A 25671-nucleotide genomic window follows, 5' to 3' on the forward strand; every position below is an offset into this window, starting at 1 on the left:
TTAAAGTCTGAAGATTCTGAAGCTTTTATATGGCTGAAGGAACAATACTATTGGGAATGTTGGAAGCAATGTAAGTTAAATGAATCAGATCGAACACTTGACCTGGCTCCCAATCCCAATAATTGCTTCTACGTAAAACATGAAGGACCTTGAGTGAACTAAACTTCTCTACGGAGCCCACGGATCTATACCCTTTCTTCGGAATGCATATTATGGTGTGGATGTCTGAACTATGCACATAGTCTTTGAGATGTAGATCATATGAATTAGCACATATGCTATGATGATCTTTTATGAGATGTGGAACAAAATGACTTCGCAGGATAGGAGTAGGTAAGTAATCCATAACCGAAAGAATTACCTTCTCTTTTGCAGCCTGCCTTACCAGAAATTCTCGCACAATATCATGAATGCTGCAACTCTTTATTTTCCCATTAGACTTCCTGTTGATGACCAGAACTAGACTTCTCTCGACAAGATCATCGAAACAATCTTCTGCCTCCTCTTCCAATCTTTTTGATCCATTTGAAAGTGTTACAATACCCTCAGCTATCCAAAGGTGAATAAGTTCTGAGACACGAATCTCATAATCTTCTGGAAAGCCAGCCATATATAAAAGACACGGCTTCGAGTGATAGGGTAAATGGGTATAACTCAACCGATTATTGTTTCAAGCTTCCCATGAGTATTGAGTATGGATCTTAGATAGAAGTCCGGCCACCACAACAATTGAGAGGGGCAACCCTCCACAATTTTTAACAATTTTCTTTCCAATGACTTCCAATTTAATAGGAATGTCTTCTTTAACATTTTGAGGTTTTCTTTTGTGTGTACATTGTATATGCTTCAATGTAGCTTCCGATTGAATGCACTGTGTATATATGATGCGTAATGTCATAAAAATATTTAAGCAGTTTGTATATAAAATGTACTTGTGATTGCTGCAATTTTTATGAGTTAATGACTTGTAGAAATTCTCCTACAAGTCATAGTATAATATGGCTGCACTTGGAAACGATTTGACTAGCATCGTTATTAATCCCATAATTCACGGAGCAATTATAGAAACACCGCGTCCTACGCGGTGTGAAATTTCTAGTTAATTAATAAATATGAAAAATATATATGATAAATCATTATAAATGCATGAAATTTGAGGGATTTTGAAATAATGAAATTTGAGAATGCGACATTGTAGATTATCATAGTAGATCATTTTCCTAAAGATATGTAGGTTGATTCTAATGGAATCTTTTGATTTATTTATTCAACGTGGCAACAAATACTCCATCCGTCCACGAAATGAGTACCCATTTCCCTTTTTGGCAAGTGTACCCCACACAACACTTTAATTAATACACTAAAAAAGGTGGGACCTATATTCTATTCACACCACACTCAATACATTTCTTAAAACTCGTGCCGTCCACAAATGGGTACTCATTTCGTGGACGGAGGGAGTATTTATTTAAATATTCCTTTAGACATACGAGAAGTTCATTTTCCTAAAGATATGGGGGTTGATTCTAATGGAATCTTTTGATTTAGTTATTCAACGCGGCAACAAATATTTATTTAAATATTCCTTTAGACATACGAGAAATTGGGGCTCTAGTGTTTCTCTGTAAACTGGTGCGCATTTACATGCTTATTGAAGGTTAGGTATACCCACTAATTAACTACATATCTATCAGTTGAGTATTAGGTGTAGCCAGGGGTGGATCCAGGATTGGAGGTTAGGGGGCTGAATTTATTGATCTACGACGTTTGAAGATATTTACACGGGGGTTCGGGGGCTCCCGCCCCCGAAGCAAATTTTTTTGAGCATTCCTTACACTTCATTTTCATGCATTTTTTTAACAATCACTTAATATAATAGATAATTGTTTGCAATTCAATTAATTCAACATTAAGTAGATTGAAAGCATACAAAAACATACTTTTATGCATTCTTTTAAAAAAATATGTATTTCATTTTCTAAACAAATAAACTAACTTTCATTGTTAATAATTAGTAATTTTACTTTTAACTTTAGAATGAACTCAAATTCAACATTAAAAATTAAATAAGAAAAAAAATAGGATAAAAATAACATAAATATAACAAATCAATGTACAATGTCAAATAATTAATATGGATAGTTGGATATACTATAAATAATGTATCATATTTTTTCTTCTATATCTTATTTATATACACATATACATATATATACATATATAAAATAAAATATATATCTATATTTAAAAAAATCAAAAATTGGGAGGGGGCTTCAGCCCCCCCTGAATCCGCCACTAGGTGTAGCTACTAATCTATGCTCTAACATATGAGAAGTTGGGGATGAGATCGTGTCCCACAATTTTATGTGTGTTACTATGTCTCGTCTTTATACTTAATATTTTAAAAATATTTTTTTATAAAAATAAAATTTATTATAATACATGAATTATACTCCCTCCGTCCATGAAAGAACTTCTTATCTTTTCTTTTTGGGACGTCCACAAAAAAACTTCCTACTTATTTTTGGACCATACCCCACCACTTATAGGGCTAATTGCCTGTAAATCCCTAACGTTTACACAGAATTGGTTTTTGCACTTATTTTTATTTTTCTACTTTTAAATACCTAACCTTTTGTTTTTGTCTCAAATTTATCCAGCGACCGGTTTTTTCTTACGCCGGCGCCGGAAATGCCACTGTGGCAGCCGGAATCGACGAGTTGGCAGCTGAAATTCTCCACTTGGCTCATTTTTGACATGTGGCAAAAAAATCTGAAAAAAAATTGAAATAAAAAATTCATGTGGAAAAAAAATTAAAAAAAAAAAATTCCTCCCCCCCCATCGTCCTTTCCCCCTTTCCAAACCCTAACTCTCCCTCCCCCCACCCAGCGTCGCCCTCTGCCGCCTCCACCACCGCCGGCGCCGCCACCCACTGCCACCACCACCAACGCTCCACCGCCTAGAGCAGTAGAGGAAGCCGATTGCCGCCGCCGTCCTCTGCCTCACCGAACTCCAGATCGAGAAGCTATGCTCCAAAGCCGATCTCGATCTCGATAATTCCTGTAATACCCCATTTCCCCGAGCTAAGTTTAGAATGATTTTGAACTTAGATTTAAGATGATTCATGCCGGATTGAGAAAAAAAAAGAATTTATTTAATTCCAACAAAAATTATTTACGAAAGCATTTGTAAATTTTCAAGTTATTTAAATTTTATTTTGTGCTTTGCATATTAATTTAAATACGAGTGATTCCTCTGGCGAGTGATTCCTCTGCCGAGTGATTCCTCTGGCGAGTGATTCTTCTGCCGAGTGATTCCTCTGGCGAGTGATTCCTCTGCCGAGTGATTCCTCTGGCGAGTGTTTTCTCTGCCGAGTGATTCCTCTGGCGAGAGTGATTCCCCTGGTATCACCATTCCTCTGCTCTGGTGCGGAACTAACTTTAGAGAGAGAGGAGTTAAAGCAAGTGGATAAACATAGTTAACGGATAAGATATTTTATGCAAGTGGATAATTAAGCATGTGTTATTTATCCAATACTTGATGGCTAAGTAAATGGGGTTAAATAAAACAACACCCTTCTCTTTCATCCCTCATAACAGACGTCTTTTTCCTCTCTCTTCTCTCTCTCCTCTCTCGACTGTCATCACCCAACACCATTGATGAGATTACTCCACCCTTCTCGGCACATTCATTATCCCTTCGGTAAGAAGTTAAACCATCAACTCCTCATTCAAGCAACAACAAGAACGAATCTCAATCGAAACCTCTTAAGGTTCCCTCTGGAGCCGTTATCTCATTTACTCAACTGTAAATTCAAGCATATCAATGGTGTCATTCCAGTAAACCAACATACCAGTATAAGTTTTTGCAAGTGCATACACTCTGTTCGTATATAATTTTACAAGCATGATTTGTTTTTAAAAGAAGGAGGAAAAGGTTGGGTGTTGGGCTAGGGCTGAAGTCAGTTGGGCTGCCCTATTTTAATTAAATGAACTATTAATTAGTTTGATTAATTATTTTCAAAGACTAGTTTTAATAATAATATCATATTATTATTATGTGCATATTTTAAGTAATTACTTTTTATATGCTAAGCATGACAAGAATGCATTTTTTTTTTTGCAATAAAAGTATTTATGATTTAATTGGTTTTATTTATAATTCCAATTATTAAAAAAAGATGAGTAAGAATATTGTTGGTGTTCTTAACTCAAGAGAAATGTTTTCAATTATTTATTCATTAAATTTTGAAAACCCGGCTAAGTGAATCATAGAATATTAAGCACTACACCATGACTTAAGATTAGATTCAAGGAGACCTATTGAGAATAGTTTTCTTGTAGGCTTTGAGATTCAGGAGGATTAGCACTGCTATTCCGATTCTGAGATAAGAATAAACGACGGGCTTTGCCTAATCAGGTGGGCTTACTTTTCAAATGTATAAAGTATGATTGAGTTATTAAGCTCTAAATGTTTCAATGAAATGCAAATTATTTATTCAATGAAATGCAAACTGTTTATCCAATAAAATATTTATGTGCACTCTGCTCTGTTTAAGGCTCGCCACAACGAAGCAATTGAGGTTCTCTTATAGCCTAACACGTTATTTGAGAATTGTGTACACTGTTAGCTGACTCGGTGGGTTGATCTCCATTCGGACACTAACTAAGAGGCGTTATAAGGGTGCTTGCTGGATGTGTTCCGAAGCATGTAATGTAAGGGCCTCCTGGGTAGCGTCCCGGGGTCAAAGTAAACTTGTCTGGGTTACGCCCTCAGTTCAAGTAAATGGGAGAAACGGATCCGTCGGTGGCTAAAAGGTCCGGGATCACAGCGAGTAACAGAAAGGGAGTGTGACATGTGCGCACAAATGAAAGAAATTATTTTAACATGCTTAGAAGTTCTTTAAATTTAAAACCTTCTAAGTCATGTCAAGTATGATTGGATAAACTGTCTTTACGAAAATATGAAATGTTTCAGAAAATGCATGCCCACTAAGTACATTAGTACTTAGCCCAAAATTACTTTCAAATGTTTTCAGGTTGGCTGGCTGGTGCTGACGGGACGGAGCTGAGGCTAGGGTTAAATTCCTATTTTAGACTTCCGCTGTAGCAATCACTCATATCCGTCTTTTGTTATCCCAACTTAAGATCTTCATGAAAAATTTCAAACGATATACTTGACCGAGCTTAGACTCTTCACTACTGAATTTATGCTAATGAATGTCGGTTGTCAAAAGCATGAAACAAAACTTGTGATCCAAAAGGGCATAGCCCGAATTTCAAATCTTATTTCGGGTTTTAACAAGGTTGTTCCTTGTTTATTTCTATGAATTATTCACACCTCGATCATATTTATTCCTTCAAGAATTGGGGTGTGACAGGTATCAGAGCATGAGTTTCCTTTCATGTTTCTGATAACCATAAGCTTTTTGATGTTGAGTCTAGAATAGTATCTCTAGACTTCCAAGAATGTCAGTAGCCCTCAGCTCACCGTCACACTGCCGCAACCAAGGTACGATAATAGTTTCAAAATATACATATATGTATTTCAGATGTTATGAATGCCTCCAAGAAAAAGTGTGCGCTTTCAATTAATGATGCTATGTGAATTGCTTACCGCTTTCCATATGCTATAAGTTATGAATTGCTAATCGCTTTCATATTGTTATTATGGGTCTCCGACCCATATAACCAGCTAAGTATCGTGTTAGGGACTACCCGAACCCTTAACGATAGTGTCGTGTTTGGGACTACCCGAATCCATAACGACTCATTGAATGTTATTTCGTGTTTGGGACTACCCGAGCCCTTAACGAATCAATGTATGTATGGTCGAGTTAGATTCCTTGAATCTTTCCGGCACAAGCAAAGTTTTCATGAAAAGGACTTTAAATGTCCATATATGTTAAGGTTTCAAAAGAAACAGAAGTATGAATGAATGAAGTTTATGTTATCGTTTTAGGTTCAATGCCTATACGATCAGAATGTTGGGTCCTCTTACAAACCGTTTGAGTACCACCCAAGAATGCTTTGAGAATGTTAATCGTGATAGCACCGCTTGATCGATTTAAGTAAGGACTGGTAAGATAGAAATGTTTAACATAGATATGTTACAACATAGAGGCAATGCCTTAAGACTAAGGATTCACTTGAGCTATTTCAATAGCGGTGAGATTAAGTTTTTCACATAAGAACTTATGTTGCTTATGATTATGATGTTAGTCATGATAGCTTTGCTAAAACGGCCTAGAATGGACTTTCATGGTATCAGTAACTGATGATGAAGTACTTGTTAGTAAGTGTTTTAAAGTTAGAAGTTTGACCAGAGACTTACATGAATAAGAAGTTGACATGATTGGGGCCGAAGCTCCCATTTGACTGAGTGATTCGTTTTGTTGGGTCTGGCCAGCCCACATGACTAAGATCTCGGTGATTGTCAATTAAGATTTTTGATCACAAGGTAGAGCATCATCCCAATATATAGACTCGCACTATATAGTTGTCACAATAGAATATCATTTTTATCATGATAAGTATAGTAGCGATTAGAATTACTCAGTTTGTCATTAGTTTTCAACCAGCTGTCAATATGTGGTCCACATGGTGGACAATAATGAGAAATGCGTAAAGGAGTTCGTAAATGAATCGCGGCATGAGATTTTCAATTCCCCTAGTAAACTAGGGAGATATTATGAAGGAACAAGCAATGAACAAGACTCTCACCACCGAGTCACTACAATAATTGGAGAAGGAAAAAGTTCACGTACAAACAAGATATGTACACCACCTCAAGATGGAGGTAAAGAAAAAGGAAATGGAATGAAAGAAATAGAGGAAACCCTTAAATGGAAGGAAAGCACTAGAACTAAACTTAAGGTATAACCTAACCCCAAGGCTAGTAGGCTCAAGCTAAGAGAGTGAATGCTTTGGCTAAAGTGCCAGAAACTACAGCAAGAATAAAGTTGGAACGCCACCACAATGGAAACTTAGAAACCCCCATTAAATAACCATTTGGAAATGGGAAAATGAGCTTACATGGCAGAAGGAGTGCCATTAATCCTCGAAGTGAAAGTTACGAAGACGATGAGAAAAGTTTGATGTTAGAATTCCCTAGTCATCTGAGAAGGTGACTTAGGACGAAGGTAACAATTAAGGAAGTTCAATAGATTTGAGAGTACAAAGATATTTTTCCCAATGAATTACCAAATTTTCACCAGACCTAGTTTCATGCAACATAGTATGTCACTATGGGGAGCACTGATTCAAGATGTCAAAGAAAAGATGATACACTAAGGATGTGTATTGATTATAAGAAGTTGAAGCAAGCTCATAAGAATAGATATCCTCTTCCGAGGATAGACGACCTGTTAAATCAGTTGAGAGGAACCGGTGTGTTTTCCAAGATTGACCTAAGATCTGGTTACCACCAACTCAAGATGAAAAGAGAAGACATTCCAAAGACAGCGTTTCGAACGCATTATGGACTTTACAAGTTCACAGTGATGCCCTTCGATTTAACGAATGCCCCAGCAGTTTTCATGGACCTAATGAACAGAGTTTTCCCATCAGTATCTCGATAGTTTTGTCTTAGTATTTATCGACGACATCCTCGTATACTCTAAGACCGAAGAACAACATGAAGAGCACTTACGCATCGTACTCAAAACCTTGCGCAATGAGAAATGGTTTACCAAATTCAACAAGTGTGAATTTTGGTTAAAGGAAGTTATATTTCTCGGTCACATACTGTCGATTGAAGGAATCTAAGTAGACCCCGCCAAGGTCGAAGCAGTCAAGGAATGGAAGGCACCATCAAATGTCAATAAAATCAGAAGTTTCCTCGGTCTAGCAGGCTACTACAGAAGATTCATTGAAGGATTCTCGAAATTGGCCAGGCCAATGACTCAGCTTTTGAGAAAAGGGACTAAATACGTTTGGTCTGAAGTGTGCGAACAAAGTTTTAAGGAGCTCAAGACTAGGCTGACTACTGCGCCAGTGTTAGCAATACCAAAAGAGAATGAAGAATTCGTGGTGTACACTGACGCCTCGAAACTAGGATTGGGTTGCGTGTTGATGCAAAATCAGAAAGTGATAGCATACGCGTCTCGTCAAATGAAGCCCCATGAGCTGAACTACCTAACTCATGTTTTAGAACTAGCAGCCGTTGTGCACGCGCTGAAGATTTGGAGACACTACCTCTATGGAGTTAAGTGTGAGATCTTTACAGATCATAAGAGTTTAAAGTACTCCTTCGAGCAAAAGGATTTGAACATGAGACAACGAAGATGGCTCGAATTAGTAAAGGATTATGATAACACCGTTAGTTACCATCCAAAAAAAGTGAACGTAGTAGCTGATGCTCGGAGTCAAAAGACGAAGGCTAAGCTAGAATATTTCATCACCCAGCAGAAGGAACTGATTCGTGACTTCGCCTCACTCAGTTTAGAGATTATTCATCCTCCGAACGCAGTATCGGGTTGTGTAGCTGCGCTGACAGCTAAAACAGATTTGAGAGAAAGAATTGTGCAAGCACAAAGAGAAGACTGATTCTTAGAGAAGATGCGTCTTGCTGCAAGAACGAGTGAAACGAAAGGATTCACAGAAGCAAAGGATAACGCACTTATGGTTGGTGAAAGATTGTGTGTGCCACATAAGGAAGAGTTAAAGAACGAGATTATGAGCGAGGCTCATGATACTCCTTACACTGCACATCCAGGCAGCACAAAGATGTACCAGGATTTAAAGAAAATTTTCTGGTGGAAGGGAATGAAAAGAGATGTAGCCTTGTTAGTGCAGCGATGTCTCGCTTGTCAACAAGTGAAGGCCGTGCATCAGAGGCCGTATGAAATGCTGCAACCACTACCAATCCCCGAGTGGAAGTGGGAGCACATCAACATGGACTTCATAGTGAGCCTACCGAAGTCGGCACGTGGAAACACTGCAATTTGGGTCATAGTGGACCGATTATCAAAGTCAGCGCACTTTCTGCCAATTCAAATGACTTTTGGATTGGGGAAACTTGCAAAGTTATATGTCAAAGAGATAGTACGCCTTCACGGTGTACCTGTATCTATCACGTCAGATCGTGACACCAGATTCACATCGCGTTTCTGGAAAGGTTTACAAGAAGCAATGGGCACTCAGCTGAATTTCAGCACAGCGTACCACCCTCAGACTGATGGGCAGTCAGAAAGAACTATTCAGATTCTAGAAGATATGCTGCGAACGATTGTCGCAGACAAAGGTGGAAATTGGGAGGATTTGTTACCTCTTGTGGAATTTGCTTATAACAACAGTTATCAAGCAACAATTGGAATGGCTCCATATGAGGCTTTATATGGCCAAAAATATCGTTCACCACTTTACTGGGATGAAGTGGGCGAGAGAAAGTTGTTAGGTCCTGAACTGGTCCAACAGATGGTTGAGAAAGTCGACCACATCAAGCAAAGAATCAAAGAAGCTCAAGATAGACAAAAGTCTTACGCCGATAAACGCCGATCGGAGTTAGAATTCAATGTTGGGGATCGAGTTTTCCTCAAAGTTTCTCCCTCAAAGGGAGTTATACGTTTTGGAAAGAGGGGCAAGTAACAACACCGCTATATAGGACCTTTGAGATCCTAGTTAAGTTAGGCCTTCGTAGCCTATAAGTTGGCTCTGCCACCAAGCATTGTGGATGTGTACAATACGTATTGCGTCTCGCAATTAAGAAAGCGTGTGTTTAATCCAAAGCATGTGATTAAGCAAGTTGAAGGAGTCCTAGCCAGGACATAAGTTATGAAGAGAAATCAGTCCAGATACTTGATCACAAGGTTCAAGTTTTATGAGATAATGATATTGTTCTCGTCATGTAGTGGAACCATCACAGGATGGAAAAGACCACAAAAGAGTTGAATGAAACGAACGACTAGTATCACAGCTAGAATACCACATATGCAATTCCGAGGACGGAATTTTTATAAGGTGGGAGGGATGTAATACCCCGTTTCCCCGAGCTAAATTTAGAATGATTTTGAACTTAGATTTAAGATGATTCACGCCGGATTGAGAAAAAAAAAGAATTTATTTAATTCCAACAAAAATGATTTACGAAAGCATTTGTAAATTTTCAAGTTATTTAAATTTTATTTTGTGCTTTGCATATTAATTTAAATACGAGTGATTCCTCTGCCGAGTGATTCCTCTGCCGAGTGATTCCTCTGGCGAGTGATTCCTCTGCCGAGTGATTCCTCTGGCGAGTGATTCCTCTGCCGATTGATTCCTCTGGCGAGTGATTCCTCTGCCGATTGATTCCTCTAGCGAGTGATTCCTCTGCCGAGTGATTCCTCTGGCGAGTGATTCCTCTGCTGAGTGATTCCTCTGCCGAATGATTCCTCTGGCGAGTGTTTTATCTGCCGAGTGATTCCTCTGGCGAGAGTGATTCCCCTGGTATCACCATTCCTCTGCTCTGGTGCGGAACTAACTTTAGAGAGAGAGGAGTTAAAGCAAGTGGATAAACATAGTTAACGGATAAGATATTTTATGCAAGTGGATAATTAAGCATGTGTTATTTATCCAATACTTGATGGCTAAGTAAATGGGGTTAAATAAAACAACACCCTTCTCTTTCATCCCTCATAACAGACGTCATTTTCCTCTCTCTTCTCTCTCTCCTCTCTCGACTGTCATCACCCAACACCATTGATGAGATAACTCCACCCTTCTCGGCACATTCATTATCCCTTCGAAAAGAAGTTAAACCATCAACTCCTCATTCAAGCAACAACAAGAATGAATCTCAACCGACACCTCTTAAGGTTCCCTCTTGAGCCCTTATCTCATTTACTCAACTGTAAATTCAAGCATATCAATGGTGTCATTCCAGTAAACCAACATACCAGTATAAGTTTTTGCAAGTGCATACACTCTGTTCGTATATAATTTTACAAGCATGATTTGTTTTTAAAAGAAGGAGGAAAAGGTTGGGTGTTGGGCTAGGGCTGAAGTCAGTTGGGCTGCCCTATTTTAATTAATTGAACTATTAATTAGTTTGATTAATTATTTTCAAAGACTAGTTTTAATAATAATATCATATTATTATTATGTGCATATTTTAAGTAATTACTTTTTATATGCTAAGCATGACATGAAATTGCATTTTTTTTTTTTTTTGCAATAAAAGTATTTATGATTTAATTGGTTTTATTTATAATTCCAATTATTAAATAAAGATGAGTAAGAATATTGTTGGTGTTCTTAACACAAGAGAAATGTTTTCAATTATTTATTCATTAAAGTTTGAAAACCCGGCTAAGTGAATCATAGAATATTAAGCACTACACCATGACTTAAGATTAGATTCAAGGAGACCTATTGAGAATAGTTTTCTTGTAGGCTTTGAGATTCAGGAGGATTAGCATTGCTATTCCGATTCTGAGATAAGAATAAACGACGGGCTTTGCCTAATCAGGTGGGCTTACTTTTCAAATGTATAAAGTATGATTGAGTTATTAAGCTCTAAATGTTTCAATGAAATGCAAATTATTTATTCAATGAAATGCAAACTGTTTATCCAATAAAATATTTATTTGAGAATTGTGTACACCGTTAGCTGACTCGGTGGGTTGATCTCCATTCGGGCACTAACTAAGAGGCGTTATAAGGGTGCTTGCTGGATGTGTTCCGAAGCATGTAATGTAAGGGCCTGCCTGGGTAGCGTCCCGGGGTCAAAGTAAACTTGTCTGGGTTACGCCCTCAGTTCAAGTAAATAGGAGAAACGGATCCGTCGGTGGCTAAAAGGTCCGGGATCACAGCGAGTAACAGAAAGGGAGTGTGACATGTGCGCACAAATGAAAGAAATTATTTTAACATGCTTAGAAGTTCTTTAAATTTAAAACCTTCTAAGTCATGTCAAGTATGATTGGATAAACTGTCTTTACGAAAATATAAAATGTTTCAGAAAATGCATGCCCACTAAGTACATTAGTACTTAGCCCAAAATTACTTTCAAATGTTTTCAGGTTGGCTGGCTGGTGCTGACGGGACGGAGCTGAGGCTAGGGTTAAATTCCTATTTTAGACTTCCGCTGTAGCAATCACTCATATCCGTCTTTTGTTATCCCAACTTAAGATCTTCATGAAAAATTTCAAACGATATACTTGACCGAGCTTAGACTCTTCACTACTGAATTTATGCTAATGAATGTCGGTTGTCAAAAGCATGAAACAAAACTTGTGATCCAAAAGGGCATAGCCCGAATTTCAAATCTTATTTCGGGTTTTAACAAGGTTGTTCCTTGTTTATTTCTATGAATTATTCACACCTCGATCATATTTATTCCTTCAAGAATTGGGGTGTGACAATTCCCCCACCCACCGCCGCTCTCTCCCTTTTCCCCACCCTCTGCTGCACCCCAGCACAACCCCATTTCCCGACTCCCTTACCTAGAAGACAACCGAATATTCCACCTGGTCCCTGCGCGTCAACCCTAGTGGTTCCGAGCAGGCCGGTGAAAGGAAGGTTTTCCCCAGTGATCTACGGCGGAGGGACGACAGAAGGTCGTGCTGGTTTGACCTTCGGCGAGGTCATCTCTATCTCTCAACCACCGCGCCGTCGGTGGGGAATTCGATTTGGTTATTCTGTTCGAATTTGACGGCGGCGGTTGGTTGTTGAGGATCTTGGTGGATGTGAAGGAAGAGGGGATTGTGGTGGTTGTTGGATTGATTTGATGGTGGTGGAATTCTGCGAATGGTGGTGGTGGTGGTGACAGGGGGGAGGCGGCGGCGGATTGGGGGAGGGAGGGGGCGGCGCCGGTGGTGTTGGCAGGGTGAGGCGGCGGCGGGTTGGGGGAGGGGGATAAGGGTTTGAGGAAGATGATAATGATTTGAATTTTTTTTTTGCCACATGTAAAAAATATGTTTAGGTGTCAATTCCGGCTGCCAGCTCGTCAATTCCGGCTGCCACAGTGGCATTTTCGGCGCCGGCGTAAGAAAAAACCGATCGCTGGATAAATTTGAGACAAAAACAAAAGATTAGGTATTTAAAAGTAGAAAAATAAAAATAGGTGCAAAAACCAATTCCGTGTAAACGTTAGGGATTTACAGGCAATTAGCCCCCACTTATAATTACTTACTTTTCACTTTTTCACACCTCTCAATATTAATTATAACATATTTTCACCACTCTCAATACACTCAACAATTTTTTATCTACACTCAATAACCTTTTTTCTTAAAACCCGTGCCACTCCCTCCTAGGAAGTTCTTTCATGGACGGAAGGAGTATTTAATTTTTATTTCAAAAAATTATTTTTTTAAAAAAGTATGTATCATGACTTTGAATTTATCAACCTATTATTTGCTAATAAAAGTGAAATTAAATGATAAAAAATAATTATATACCCTGTGACATTGTGAATGAGATGTGTTTTAATAAAATGTGAATGAAATTAGTAAATGAGTAAGATTCTAGTTTAAATGTGAGTAGAATCGTGTGAAACATTTATAAATAGAAGCGAAAATTTTTTCGTGGATAGAGAGAGGAGGGAGTAACATTTATAATTACAACTAGAAGAGTCTTGTAATGAGCTGTCTAGCTCTTCTTCGTGGATGGAGAGAGGAGGGAGTAACATTTATAATTACAACTAGAAGAGTCTTGTAATGAGCTGTCTAGCTCTTCTGCATGCACTTGATCAAATCGTTAACCATATCTTTTCTAGTAGTTGGATCAAGTATTTTCAAATTAATAATTATCAAGTCCAATATAAAATAGAAAGCGAAAGTAATGATTCACGTGAAATAATTAAATACTCACGTTAATGTAGAAATAAATGAGAGGAGATGTAAGCTTGAAAAGGAAATTAATTCATAGTACACACCACTCAAAAAAAATGTCTTGTTATAGGAAGCTCAAGGTTTTCATCCTGTGTATTATTATGGCTCCAGTCGATGCTTTAGTTCATCATAAGTTTGAAGTATGTTGGGCATGCAGTAATAATATTAATTAATTGATTTTGTTTTTTATTTATAGAAAAGGTAGCTAATTGGAAGTGTAAGTTTGCAGGTGAGAAGATCTTCACACACCAGGCTATGCACCACCAAAAGCATCCTAACGATAAACGGGCAGTTCCCAGGGCCAACTATATATGCTAGAAGGGGGGAATTGGTGGTAATCGATGTTATTAATCGCGCCCACGCAAATATAAGTATCCATTGGTACGTAAAATTAAAGCATATATTTGAAAGTGATATACTATTATTAATTAATTTAGTAGTAATGTACGTAGCATTGTGATTTCAGGCATGGAGTAAAAATGCCGAGATATCCATGGACAGATGGCGCGAGCCATGTGACGCAGTGTCCTATTAGTCCCGGCAAGAGGTTTAGACAACGGATGTTGCTCTCCAACGAAGAAGGCACTTTATTTTGGCACGCCCACAGCGATTGGTCTCGAGCTACTGTGTATGGCGCCATCATCATTCTACCGCCTAAGACACACACTTATCCTTTCCCTAAGCCTCATGCTCAAGTGCCCATCTTACTAGGTATATATAATTAAAATTCTTAATTGTGAGTTTGTATAATTAAATTCGGAATAATTAATAAATGTTGCATGCAGGAGAGTGGTGGAATGCTGATGTGCAACAAGTTTACGAGGATGCAATAGCGCAAGGAATCGATGCCAATTTTTCTGATGCTTTCCTCATGAATGGTCAACCTGGCGACATGTACCCCTGCTCAAAACAAGGTAGGCTCTCCAGATAAAATCCAAACAATTTAATAAGAGTTTTATATATATATACTTAGTAATTAATTTGTTTGATGCAGATACATTCAAGTTGAGTGTGGAGCCGGGCAAGACTTACCTGATCAGAATGATCAACGCAATGTTGAGCTACATTATGTACTTCAAAATCAAGGACCACAATGTGACGGTGGTGGGCATGGACGGCGCCTACACGAAGCCGCTGAACACCGATCACATTGCGATTGCCCCCGGCCAGACCATAGATTTCCTTCTGGAAGCCAACCAGCCGCCCAGCCGTTATTACATGGCCACCAAAGTATACGCCAGCCCCTGGTGGCATACTTACGTCCCCACCACCGGAATCCTCGAGTACGTTGGTAACTACACGCCCCCCTCATCACTGGAGTTTCCATATTACCCTGAATTCGATGGCTATGGCTGGGCCGAGTCCATCCATTTCAGCAGCAAGCTCAGAAGCCTGGCCAACGACAAGCACCCCATCAAAGTTCCTATGAACATCACCCACAACCTCTTCTTCACTCTCACCATCAATATGTGGCCCTGTGAGACAAATTCTTGCGCGAGGAACAACAGGGTGCTGGCCAGCATGAACAACATCTCCATGCTGTCCCCGCAAACCCTAAATATTCTTGAGGCCTATTACAAAGGGATCGGAGGAGTTTTCACGACCGATTTCCCGGCGAAGCCAGCAAGAATATTCAACTTCACGCAAGGTCATAAGTCATTGTATGAGGGGCGCACCGAATTCGGAACGGCTGTGTATATGTTGGACTATAACTCGGAAGTGGAGATCGTGTTTCAAGGCACCAACTTTGGCGAGGGAAGCGATCATCCCATGCATTTACATGGATACAGCTTCTACGTTGTCGGAGCTGGATACGGGGACTTCGACCCAAACAGGGATCCGCAAAACTTTAATCTCATCGACCCGCTCTTGATGAACACTGTTACCGTTCCAAGAAATGGATGGAGCGCTATCAGATTTAAGGCTAACAATCCAGGTTTTTTTTTATTTTCTCTTTCCATCTCCTAGCCTTTGTAGAGTTAAGTAATTGAAAGTTGCCATTAATATCGTTTGCAGGAGTGTGGTACATGCACTGCCATTTCGATCGTCATCAGACTTGGGGAATGAAGATGGTGTTCATCGTTAAGGATGGGGAAGCCCCCAATGAGAAGATGTTGCCTCCGCCCCCTGATATGCCCCGCTGTCAACCGCCCCCTCAGCAATTATTATTTAGGATTTAATTATTGTTACTATACATGAATGTCCCTTAAGTTTATGGACTGTCTCCTGCTATCTCTACCTATTTGTGCATGTACCTTTATGTATTCCTCTTCATGTATCCATCACCTATAAATTAATACCTTGGTATGTAGATGGATCATCATTATATAAATATATAATCCAAATATGACGACGACTCCAAAACGGTTCCCCACAATGAGTTTACACGTGAATTTGATGTGTTGAAAATCGAGATTATTATTTGTTAATTGTTGGATTGTTTTGGCTGGTATTTCGAAATTATTGAGGCCATTGATAAAATTAAGGGATAATTGCGATAAAATACACAAACTTTGCCAAAAATCCATATTTGACGCGAAGTTAGGATTTTACATTTTAATACACCAACTTTCGTTGTTGTCCAAATTTGACACGACTTAATTCTTAAAAATTCAAAAAACAACTCTTTTTTGTAAATAATTATACAAAGACCCACTTATGTTATTATTTGGGACATTTAAACCAAAACAAGATATTTCCTTATGATGTTTTCTTTTAATCTTTGATCCGCGCCTAAAATAGTTTAAAAGAAAACATCATAAGGAAATATCTTGTTTTGGTTTAAATGTCCCAAATTATAACATAAGTGGGTCTTTGTATAATTATTTACAAAAAGGGGTTGTTTTTTGAATTTTTAAGAATTAAGTCGTGTCAAATTTGGACAACGACGAAAGTTGGTGTATTAAAATGTAAAATCCTAACTTCGCGTCAAATATGAATTTTTGGCAAAGTTTGTGTATTTAGATACAATTTTCCCTAAAATTAAAGACATGTCCTCTTCACTACAAGACGCTCTTGTATTTTAATTTTCTGACTTTAAGCGTGTAGAGAATTTTGTTGAATTTTGGTTATCTTTTGAATGTAACGTTTGTGGTCCTAAAAATCTTCCAAATCGCTCACCTCCAATGAAATAAAGTTACGACCGAAGCAAAATCTGCTTTGAAAAATTTCAAGTCTTATTTGTTTAGAATAAATTTGCTTAACTGTTTTTTTTTCCTTATCCAAATTGTAAAATTGCTTTTCATTTTTAATTCTTGCTGCCGAGGCGGCATTTGAAAGCATTGTTGGTCTATTGATTTATTTTTTTCTTCTTTAAGACGAGTGTTTCAATTTCATTTTATGTTTTTTTTGAAACGGAAATTAATTTATTAATAAGCCAAATCCTCTGTTACAATTTCCTTGAGCCAAACAGAAAAGTCACCGGTCCGACAAATCTATACCTATCTATACTAATAGAAAAAGAGCCTAAACATTTTATGGGACAACTTGTGGATTGCCTATTTTACCCCTATCATATATTTTATATTATAATATTTATAAAATAAATTTAATAGCTTATTGCATTAGTTATCGGATACATCAAATAGATTAGCAATAGTTTAGAATTCTAATTGCATTAGAATTCTCTCTCTCTCGCTCTAAAGCTTTAATAGCTTATTGCATTAGTTATCGGATACATCAAATAGATTAGCATTAGTTTAGAATTCTAATAATTCTGGCGAAACTACATATTGATCAATCAGCGCGCACCGGCTCACGTGGATGCCGTTCGCACCTCCGGCCGGCCAACGAATCGCTGCCGTTCCCATCCGCTATCTCGCCCTCTCGCCGCCAACCAAGCTTCAAGTTTGTGATTTTGGTTTATAATCTAATTCTGGCGAAACTACATATTGATCAATCAGCGCGCACCTGCTCACGTCGACGCCGTTCGCACCTCCGGCCGGCTAACGAATTGCTGCCGTTCCCATGTGCTGTCTCGCCCTCAACCGTCTAGGGCTCTATATGTCGCTCTCCAGTCAGGTAGGTAAGCCCTCAAACTACAAACTGTTATTTCTTTATATGAGACATGGGCACGTTGATTTCTTTGAGTGCATTCCACTCCATGCTTCCAGGTGTATAAGGGGTTTTTATATCAATATATATTTGGGAAACATCATTCACAAATATAACAAATGCTTCAATCACTACAAAAAAGCGCCGATTTACCGGCAGGATTTACCGGCGGCAGGCTCGCCGCCGGCGATCACCGGCGGCTTTCCGACGGCGGTGCTGCCGACCCGTATTTTTTGAATATATGGCGATGATACCGGCGGCAAAGTCACCGCCGGTGATCACCGGCGGCAACGCGGCCGGTAAATATTAAGGCCGCCGGGAATTTTATTTTTTAATTTTTTTTTATTATATTTAGCAGATAGCGGCGGCAGCTGCCGCCGGTGATTAGCGGCGGTAATTTGCCGCCGGTAAAAATAGTGCGGGTCGGGCTTTAGCGGCGGTAATGGGCCGCCGCTAATTTTAAAGCCCAAAATCGTGCCCTAACCCTCTCTCCTCCAGAACAGATCCCTCCCCCCTCTCGCGCCTCCAGCCCCCCTGCCCCCCCCCCCACCCTGCCCTGCCGCTGCCCTGCCCTGCTGCCGCCGCCTGTCGCCGTCGCCGGTCGCCGTCGCCTCCGTCAAGGTAAGCCCCTCCTTTCCTTCTCTCTCTCTGTCTCTCTCTCTCTCTCACCCTCTCATCCTCTCTTCATCTTTCTCCTCCTAATTGCAGGCCAATCCTGCCGTCTCACCGCTCCTGCCACCGCACGGTTCCGCCGTCAACTCCTACGGTACACTTTCATTTTTAATAGACTTTTATTTATTTGTTTATTTATTTATTATTTATTTGTTTGATTAAAATTAACATAATTCTAATTACTTTATAGGATGTTTAAAGTATGATAAATTGAAATTAATTTGGTAATTAGATACTTTATAGGATGTTTAAAGTATGATTAATTGAAATTAATTTGGTAATTAGATTAATTATGAATTGATTTAACTGTAGTTACTTTATAGGATGTTTAAAGTATGATTAATTGAAATTAATTTGTTAATTAGATTAATTTTAAATTGATTTTCTGTTTTGGATGAAATGATATGTTATTATATATTGTGGGATAGATTTAATCAATTTCTTAAGGATCTTCTCCCTTTGGGATAGAAATTGATTATTTCTTAAGGATCTTCTCCCAACAAATGATTGTGTTTGCTTTTATTACTTTATTTTTTTTATTGTTTTATATGTTATTTTATTATTGTTTCGACATTGGGGGGCCGGGTAGACCTAGTATAGGTTTAGTAAATTAGGACCACTATGGTCACTATAGTTGCTGGTAGAGTCGAGCACTTGGTAGTTAGGATAGTGGGGTTATGCTGTCGAAATTTTCTTAGATTCAAGTAATTTATTGTATTTGATTTATTTTTATTCTCAATTAGAATTTGCAAGAATGAGTGATAATCGATCGTGGATGTACGCGAGATACAATGATCGTGCTGCATTTGAAACGGGACTTGAGAGTTTCCTCGAGTTTGCGATAAATCAAACAGCGTATACAGATGGAATTGGTAACATTAGGTGCCCGTGTAGGAAGTGTAAGAATAAAGTCTTTGCATCTGTACCTACAGTCAGAGAACATGTTACTAGGCGTGGATTTGTCCACAATTACACGAACTGGTGTTATCAAGGGGAAGCACCAGTGTATATGCCAGCAGAACATACTATAATGGATGAGGATGATGGGTCATACAGTAATTACCAAAGGATGGTGCATGATCATGCTGGACCTAGTAATTATCAAGATCCTCCAAATCTTGAGGAGCCGCCTAATCCTGACGCTCAACAAATTTATGACATGTTGAACGCAGCCGATAGTCCTCTATACCCAGACTGTGATACTTACTCACAGTTATCCTGGATGACACAGATGATGAGCATAAAGGTTGAAAATCACATGTCAGAGAGATGTTTTAATCAGATATCTGAGATGGTTCAAAAGGCTTTACCGAAGGATAACAACTGCCCTGACAGCTTTTACAGTACGAAGAGAAATCTGCGCGGGTTGGGTTTGCCAGTAGAGAAGATTGATTGTTGCGTTAATAACTGCATGTTGTATTGGGGGGACGACAGTGAGCTAGAGAGTTGTAATTTTTGTGGTGCATCACGATATAAGGAGAACTTGCGTGCATCTGGAAGCCGCCGAAAGAAACGTGTGGCCGCCAAACAGATGCACTATTTTCCTTTGACGCCCCGACTGCAAAGGTTGTTTGCATCTGCGGCAACAGCCGAAAATATGCGATGGCATGCGACTTCAATAGAAGATGGGATCATGCGCCACCCAGCAGACTCTCCGGCATGGAAACACTTGAATTCAGTATATCCTGGATTCACCGAGGAGATAAGAAATGTGAGATTAGGCCTTTCTACAGATGGTTTTGCCCCATTTGCACAATCAGGGCGTCAATATTCTTCTTGGCCGGTCATTGTCACACCGTATAACTTGCCTCCGTGGTTGTGCATGAAAGAACAATTCATGTTCCTCACTGTCCTCGTGCCTGGGCCATCTAACCCAAAGATGAAGTTGGATGTTTTCTTACAGCCACTGATACATGAGTTGAAATATTTGTGGGAGGTTGGTGTGAACACTTATGACATATCGTTGCAGCAAAATTTTCAGATGCGGGCAGCTCTAATATGGACTATTAGTGATTTTCCAGCGTACGCTATGTTGTCTGGGTGGGGTACAGCTGGGAAATTGGCATGTCCACACTGTATGGAGAATACAGACGCATTTACACTAACGAAGAGTGGTAAACAATCGTGGTTTGACAATCATCGGAAGTTCTTACCTCGTGACCATGTGTTTAGGAGAAATAAGACTTCATTCTTGAAGAATAAGACATGCAATGTGGGTCCACCAGAACACAGATCCGGAATAGAAATCTTGAATCAAATTGAGGGGTTGGGCTTCGTGAAGGTTACCGAAGACTTCGATAACAAGAACGCTCAACTTGCAAAATATGAACATGTTGGGTGGAAGAAGAAAAGCATATTTTGGGATCTTCCCTATTGGAAGGACCTTTTGATTCGACATAATCTGGATGTCATGCACATTGAAAAAAATGTGTTTGATAATGTGTTTAATACCGTCCTCAATGTGAAGGGGAAGACAAAAGATACCGAAAAGTCGAGAGAAGAATTGAACATCTTCTGTCGACGGCCTGAATTGAAGAAAGTGGATGGATCCCGACTGTATCCAAAAGCATGTTATACGCTTGAAAGGGATGAAAAGAAAATCTTACTTCAATGGATCAAGAGTCTTAAGTTTCCCGATGGGTACATGTCAAATATTAGCAGATGCGTTGATTTGAACGCTCTGAAGATGCATAACATGAAAAGCCACGACTGTCACGTGTTCATGCAATTACTACTACCTGTAGCCTTTAAAGAACTTCTTCCTAAGAATGTTTGGGAGGCAATTACAGAGTTAAGTTGTTTCTTTAGAGAATTAACAGCCCGCAATATCTCAATACATGATATGGGAATACTCAATGAGAAGATATCAGTTACTCTATGCAAACTTGAGCGTATCTTCCCCCCGAGTTTCTTTGATTCAATGGAGCACCTACCAGTTCATTTGGCAGATGAAGCACGATTGGCTGGTCCAGTGCAGTATCGGTGGATGTATCCTTTTGAACGATATTTGAGGACATTGAAAAATCATATCAGAAACAAAGCCCAGGTTGAAGCATCCATCAGCAATGCATATATACTAGAGGAAATGTCCACCTTCTCTTCATATTACTTTGAGGATCATGTGACTACAAAGTGGAGAAATTTGCCTCGCAATATTGAAGAGTCTGTTGAAGACAGTGATGATCCTAATCAACTCTTAATCTTCAAACCAGTTGGACGTCCGATTGGGCGAATGACAAAGAGATACATGGATCCTAAAGAATACATGGCTGCGCATATGTATATTTTGAGCAATTGTGCGGAGGTTGCAAACACATATATCAAGTGAGTATTGTTGCCTCAATTTATGTATATCAATTCTCGACGTACGTAACTTATAACTTTTTTCGTTATATCTTAGGATCTTCGAGGACGAAATGCGCTACGTAAATCCTTCACTAACCGAAGCCGAGTTAGAGAGTGCTTTCGACAAGGATTTTATGTTGTGGTTTGGCCATTATGTAAGATGTGATAAATTTATGTTCAATATACATTTACTTGACTAAAAATGGGGTTGCAAACCTAAAAGATTGTATGGAACAGGTGATTCGCCCTTCTAACAATGATTTGAACCCGTATATCAAGTCGCTTGCAGCCGGGCCTTTAACTGAGATTGAGACATACTCCGGGTATTTTGTGAATGGCTATAGATTTCACACGACTGATCTTGATGGAGAGCGCGCAACTGTGAACAGTGGCGTGTGCATAAAAGGCTCGGTCTATGGTAGAGATGTGCAAGACTTTTATGGGCGTCTACAAGAGGTGTGTGTGCTGGAGTATGGGGGGTATCCAATTAAGAAGACAGTCTTGTTCAAATGTGAATGGTTTGACTTGTCTGCTCGGGGAACTTCTATTGATACATACTTCAAGTTGGTATCAGTGAACCAGACAAGAAAATATCAGAAGTATGATCCATTTGTTTTAGCGAGTCAGGCGGTTCAAGTGTTTTACTGTCCCTATCCCAGTACGAACCAAGCAAAGAAAAACTGGTTGTCAGCATGCAAAGTCAACGCAAGATCAAAGGTTGAAGTCTCCACTGCCGCATCTAACTCAACATTAGATCAACCGTTTCAAGAAGAGGTTGTTACTATTACATCTACCAACAGTACTGTGGACATTGACCCACCAATTCTTGTTCATCCCCTCGGTGGAATCGTTGACATTGAAGATGACGATGACCCAGAAGACGACGACCAATCGTTGACATCTGATGACGCCAGTAATGATGACGACGCCAGTAATGATGATGACAGTAGTTGAGGTTATTTGGCAATGTATTTGTTTATACTTGTTATTCATGTGTGATTAGAAACTTCCTGCAATTTACAGACTGTCTATACTTATCTTAATCAATTTCTGTGACATGAGTGTTATTTTGATCACTGTATACAGGTTGTGTCTATACTTATTTGAATCTATTTGAAATAGGTACCATGTCTCATCGTAGAGGATTGTTGGGGTTTGGTAGTCGGTCTTCTAGGCCTGAGGCACAGTCCTCCTCAGGCTCTGGGCCGTATATTTCCGCTACTCCAGAGTCTGGTTCCCCTCCACAGAGCGCTGCTGCATCTGGGTCTAGAAGGCCCAAAGGCAAATCAGTGGCGCAGATTAGGGCTGAGTGTGTTAGGCGCGATGGGAGGATCCTCTTTCAGAGGAATACTGTTGGGTGAGTATTTTTATTTAAATCATTATTTGTCTATATCAAGTAATTCTTTAAATTATTTTGATATATTGGTACAGTAAGTTGATCGAGCCCCCGGGGATCTCCACCTGCTGCACGAACTCGTTTAAGAGGATTCCGAACCCAGGCGGGTACACGTGGAAGTTAACTCCGCCAACGGTGCAGGAGTTGTATTTTGAGGAATTCAAGGTAAATGAATTTCTACTATATATAAATTTAGCATTATATATTGTTAAAATGTTATATTAATTTCACCAATATATTCAACAGAAAGAGTTTACTTGGGACCCTGAGGATGAGGCTGATGTGAAAGACATGTGGTTAGAAAAGGCCCGCAAAAGGTACAGTGACAACATGAGCGAGTATAAGAGACTGCTCAAGCAGAAGACCGAGGCAGGGGAGATGATGGAGACACCGCTGGGCATGTCCGACACCTTTTGGACGGGAATCAAGGCATACTGGGATCAAGATGAGGTTAAGGCCGTTTCTAGGCGCGCACGTGAGAACCGATACTCTGAGCCAGATGGAGTTGGTACAGGGATCAGTCGGCACGTTGGAGGGTCTCAGTCGAGTCGTATTCTGCAGCAGAGTCTGGTTAGTAATTATCGATTAAGTATTTATCTAATAAATATAAATATATATATATATATATATATATATATATATATTACCTTATTTTTCTTATATAAATGCATGAACAGCTCGTGGATGGTGAAGTCCCCCCAACTGCATCTAACTACAGCACTTTCCTCCGCCTACACATGTACGCAGATGGAACTTTTGTGTCAGAAAAGGATGCCAACCTTGATGTAAATGTTTAAGTTTGAACAAATATTAGTAATACATAGTAAAATGTATTTATTTTATAATAATTGTGTATTGTTATGTATGAATTAGGCGGAGATTCATCGTGTTGCTGCTGAGACAGGACGAGAGGACCGACTCGATGAGGTCTACTTGGAGCTCGTACGTCCCGGTAGGTCACGACTGTACGGCACTGGAAGTGCTGGTGTGAGCCAGTTCAGTAGGGGGTCTACCAACAGTACATGCTCTTCCCAGATGTCTCAGCGGATGTATGAGACTCGGATCTCCACACTGGAGGAGCGTCTCCAAAATGCTGAGGAGGATAGGGCGGCCCAGGAAGCAGCACGTGAGGCCGAACAAGCAGCACGTGAGGCCCTTGAGCAGCGGATGAGTCAGTTAGAGGAGATACTGAGGCGGTCGGGTCAGCTACCTTGAGCATGATCACTTCTATGTATCTATATCATGTTGAACTTTTTTTTTATGTTATGTTTCTGAATAAACACAATTACACTTTAACTTTGTTTAACATTTGTGTTTTGTTGAACAATTTAATTGTTTTATGTTTTCAAATCGTTCTATTTATTGTGAGTGAATTCAAGGTATGCAAATGAATTCAAAATATATTATAATTACAAAATGAAAATACTTATATTCTATAACGTAGATTGATAAAAAAAAATTAATAACATATTGATTAATAAATAGATATATTGTTTCGACATAAAAATAAAGACATATATGCAAATGAATTCAAAAATACATTAAAACTATCAAATTAAAATACTTATGATTAATAAACTATATTGATAAAAATAATTTAAAAAAAATTTTAAAAAAAATTTAAAAAAAATTAAAAAAAATTAAAAAATAAATTAAAAAATAAATATTTATTTGTCATAAAAATACGGGCGGCACGAGACTGGTCCGTAATTAACATTACTTGGATATAATCTCCTCATATTCAAATGTTATGAATATATGATATATATTGTATATTGAAATAGCCTTTAAATGATTTAATAGGCAATAGATATATCAATTATACGAGTGTTCTCTACTGGGGACAATTCAAAAGGAACTTCAAGGTTAAGCGTGCTTGACTTAGAGCACAACTAAGATGGGTGACCCACTGGGAAGTTCGCCTAAGGTTTGAAATATTGTATAAATACGAAAATAAAATAAATAAAATAAATAAAATAAATAAAATAAATAAAATAAATACTTTAAATAAATAAATAATTTAAATAATTAATTAATTACCGGCGGCAATATCCCGCCGGTAATTGGCGGCGGCAAAGGGCCGCCGGTAATCCCCAAACATCGACGACCATCGGTGCAGTGGTGGTGATCACCGGCGGCAATGGTACCGCCGCTGATTACCGGCTGCATATAGCCGCCGCTGATTACCGGCGGCAATGACCGCCGGTAAACATTCGGGAAATCACCTGAGCTTCCCGAGAAACTCCACCGGCGGTAGGGCCGCCGCCAATCTCCGGCGGCTGAGCTTCGCCGCCGGGATTCACATCTCCGACGAGATATATACCGGCGGCAACTTGCCGCCGGTAATGCCGCCGGTAATTGAATCGCCGGCGGCCGTCCCTTTTTTACCGACGGGAAA

General features: G+C 39.2%; 3 protein-coding genes across 3 annotated transcripts; 2 read left to right on the forward strand and 1 right to left on the reverse strand.

Moving 5' to 3' along the window:
* Positions 1–25: 25 nt before the first annotated feature.
* LOC131018165 (putative disease resistance RPP13-like protein 3) lies at positions 26–610 on the reverse strand. Its single transcript, XM_057946882.1, has one exon. The coding sequence runs from the start codon at positions 608–610 to the stop codon at positions 26–28; it is 585 nt and encodes a 194-aa protein (XP_057802865.1).
* Positions 611–13849: 13239 nt separating this feature from the next.
* On the forward strand, positions 13850–16133 carry LOC131016859 (laccase-15-like). Its single transcript, XM_057945638.1, has 6 exons — positions 13850–13947; positions 14037–14188; positions 14274–14518; positions 14593–14721; positions 14802–15743; positions 15824–16133. Exons 1-6 carry the CDS (start codon positions 13864–13866, stop codon positions 15985–15987), a joined length of 1716 nt encoding a protein of 571 aa, XP_057801621.1. The 5' UTR covers positions 13850–13863; the 3' UTR covers positions 15988–16133.
* A 2323-nt stretch (positions 16134–18456) lies between these two features.
* On the forward strand, positions 18457–24503 carry LOC131016903 (uncharacterized). Its single transcript, XM_057945704.1, has 7 exons — positions 18457–18481; positions 18569–18626; positions 23000–23234; positions 23309–23438; positions 23520–23843; positions 23951–24058; positions 24147–24503. The coding sequence occupies exons 3-7, from the start codon at positions 23005–23007 to the stop codon at positions 24486–24488; spliced, it is 1134 nt and encodes a 377-aa protein (XP_057801687.1). The 5' UTR covers positions 18457–18481; positions 18569–18626; positions 23000–23004; the 3' UTR covers positions 24489–24503.
* Positions 24504–25671: the final 1168 nt, after the last annotated feature.

The sequence above is a fragment of the Salvia miltiorrhiza genome, chromosome 3, assembly GCF_028751815.1.
Source record: "Salvia miltiorrhiza cultivar Shanhuang (shh) chromosome 3, IMPLAD_Smil_shh, whole genome shotgun sequence".
NCBI classification, from domain to species: Eukaryota; Viridiplantae; Streptophyta; class Magnoliopsida; order Lamiales; family Lamiaceae; genus Salvia; species Salvia miltiorrhiza.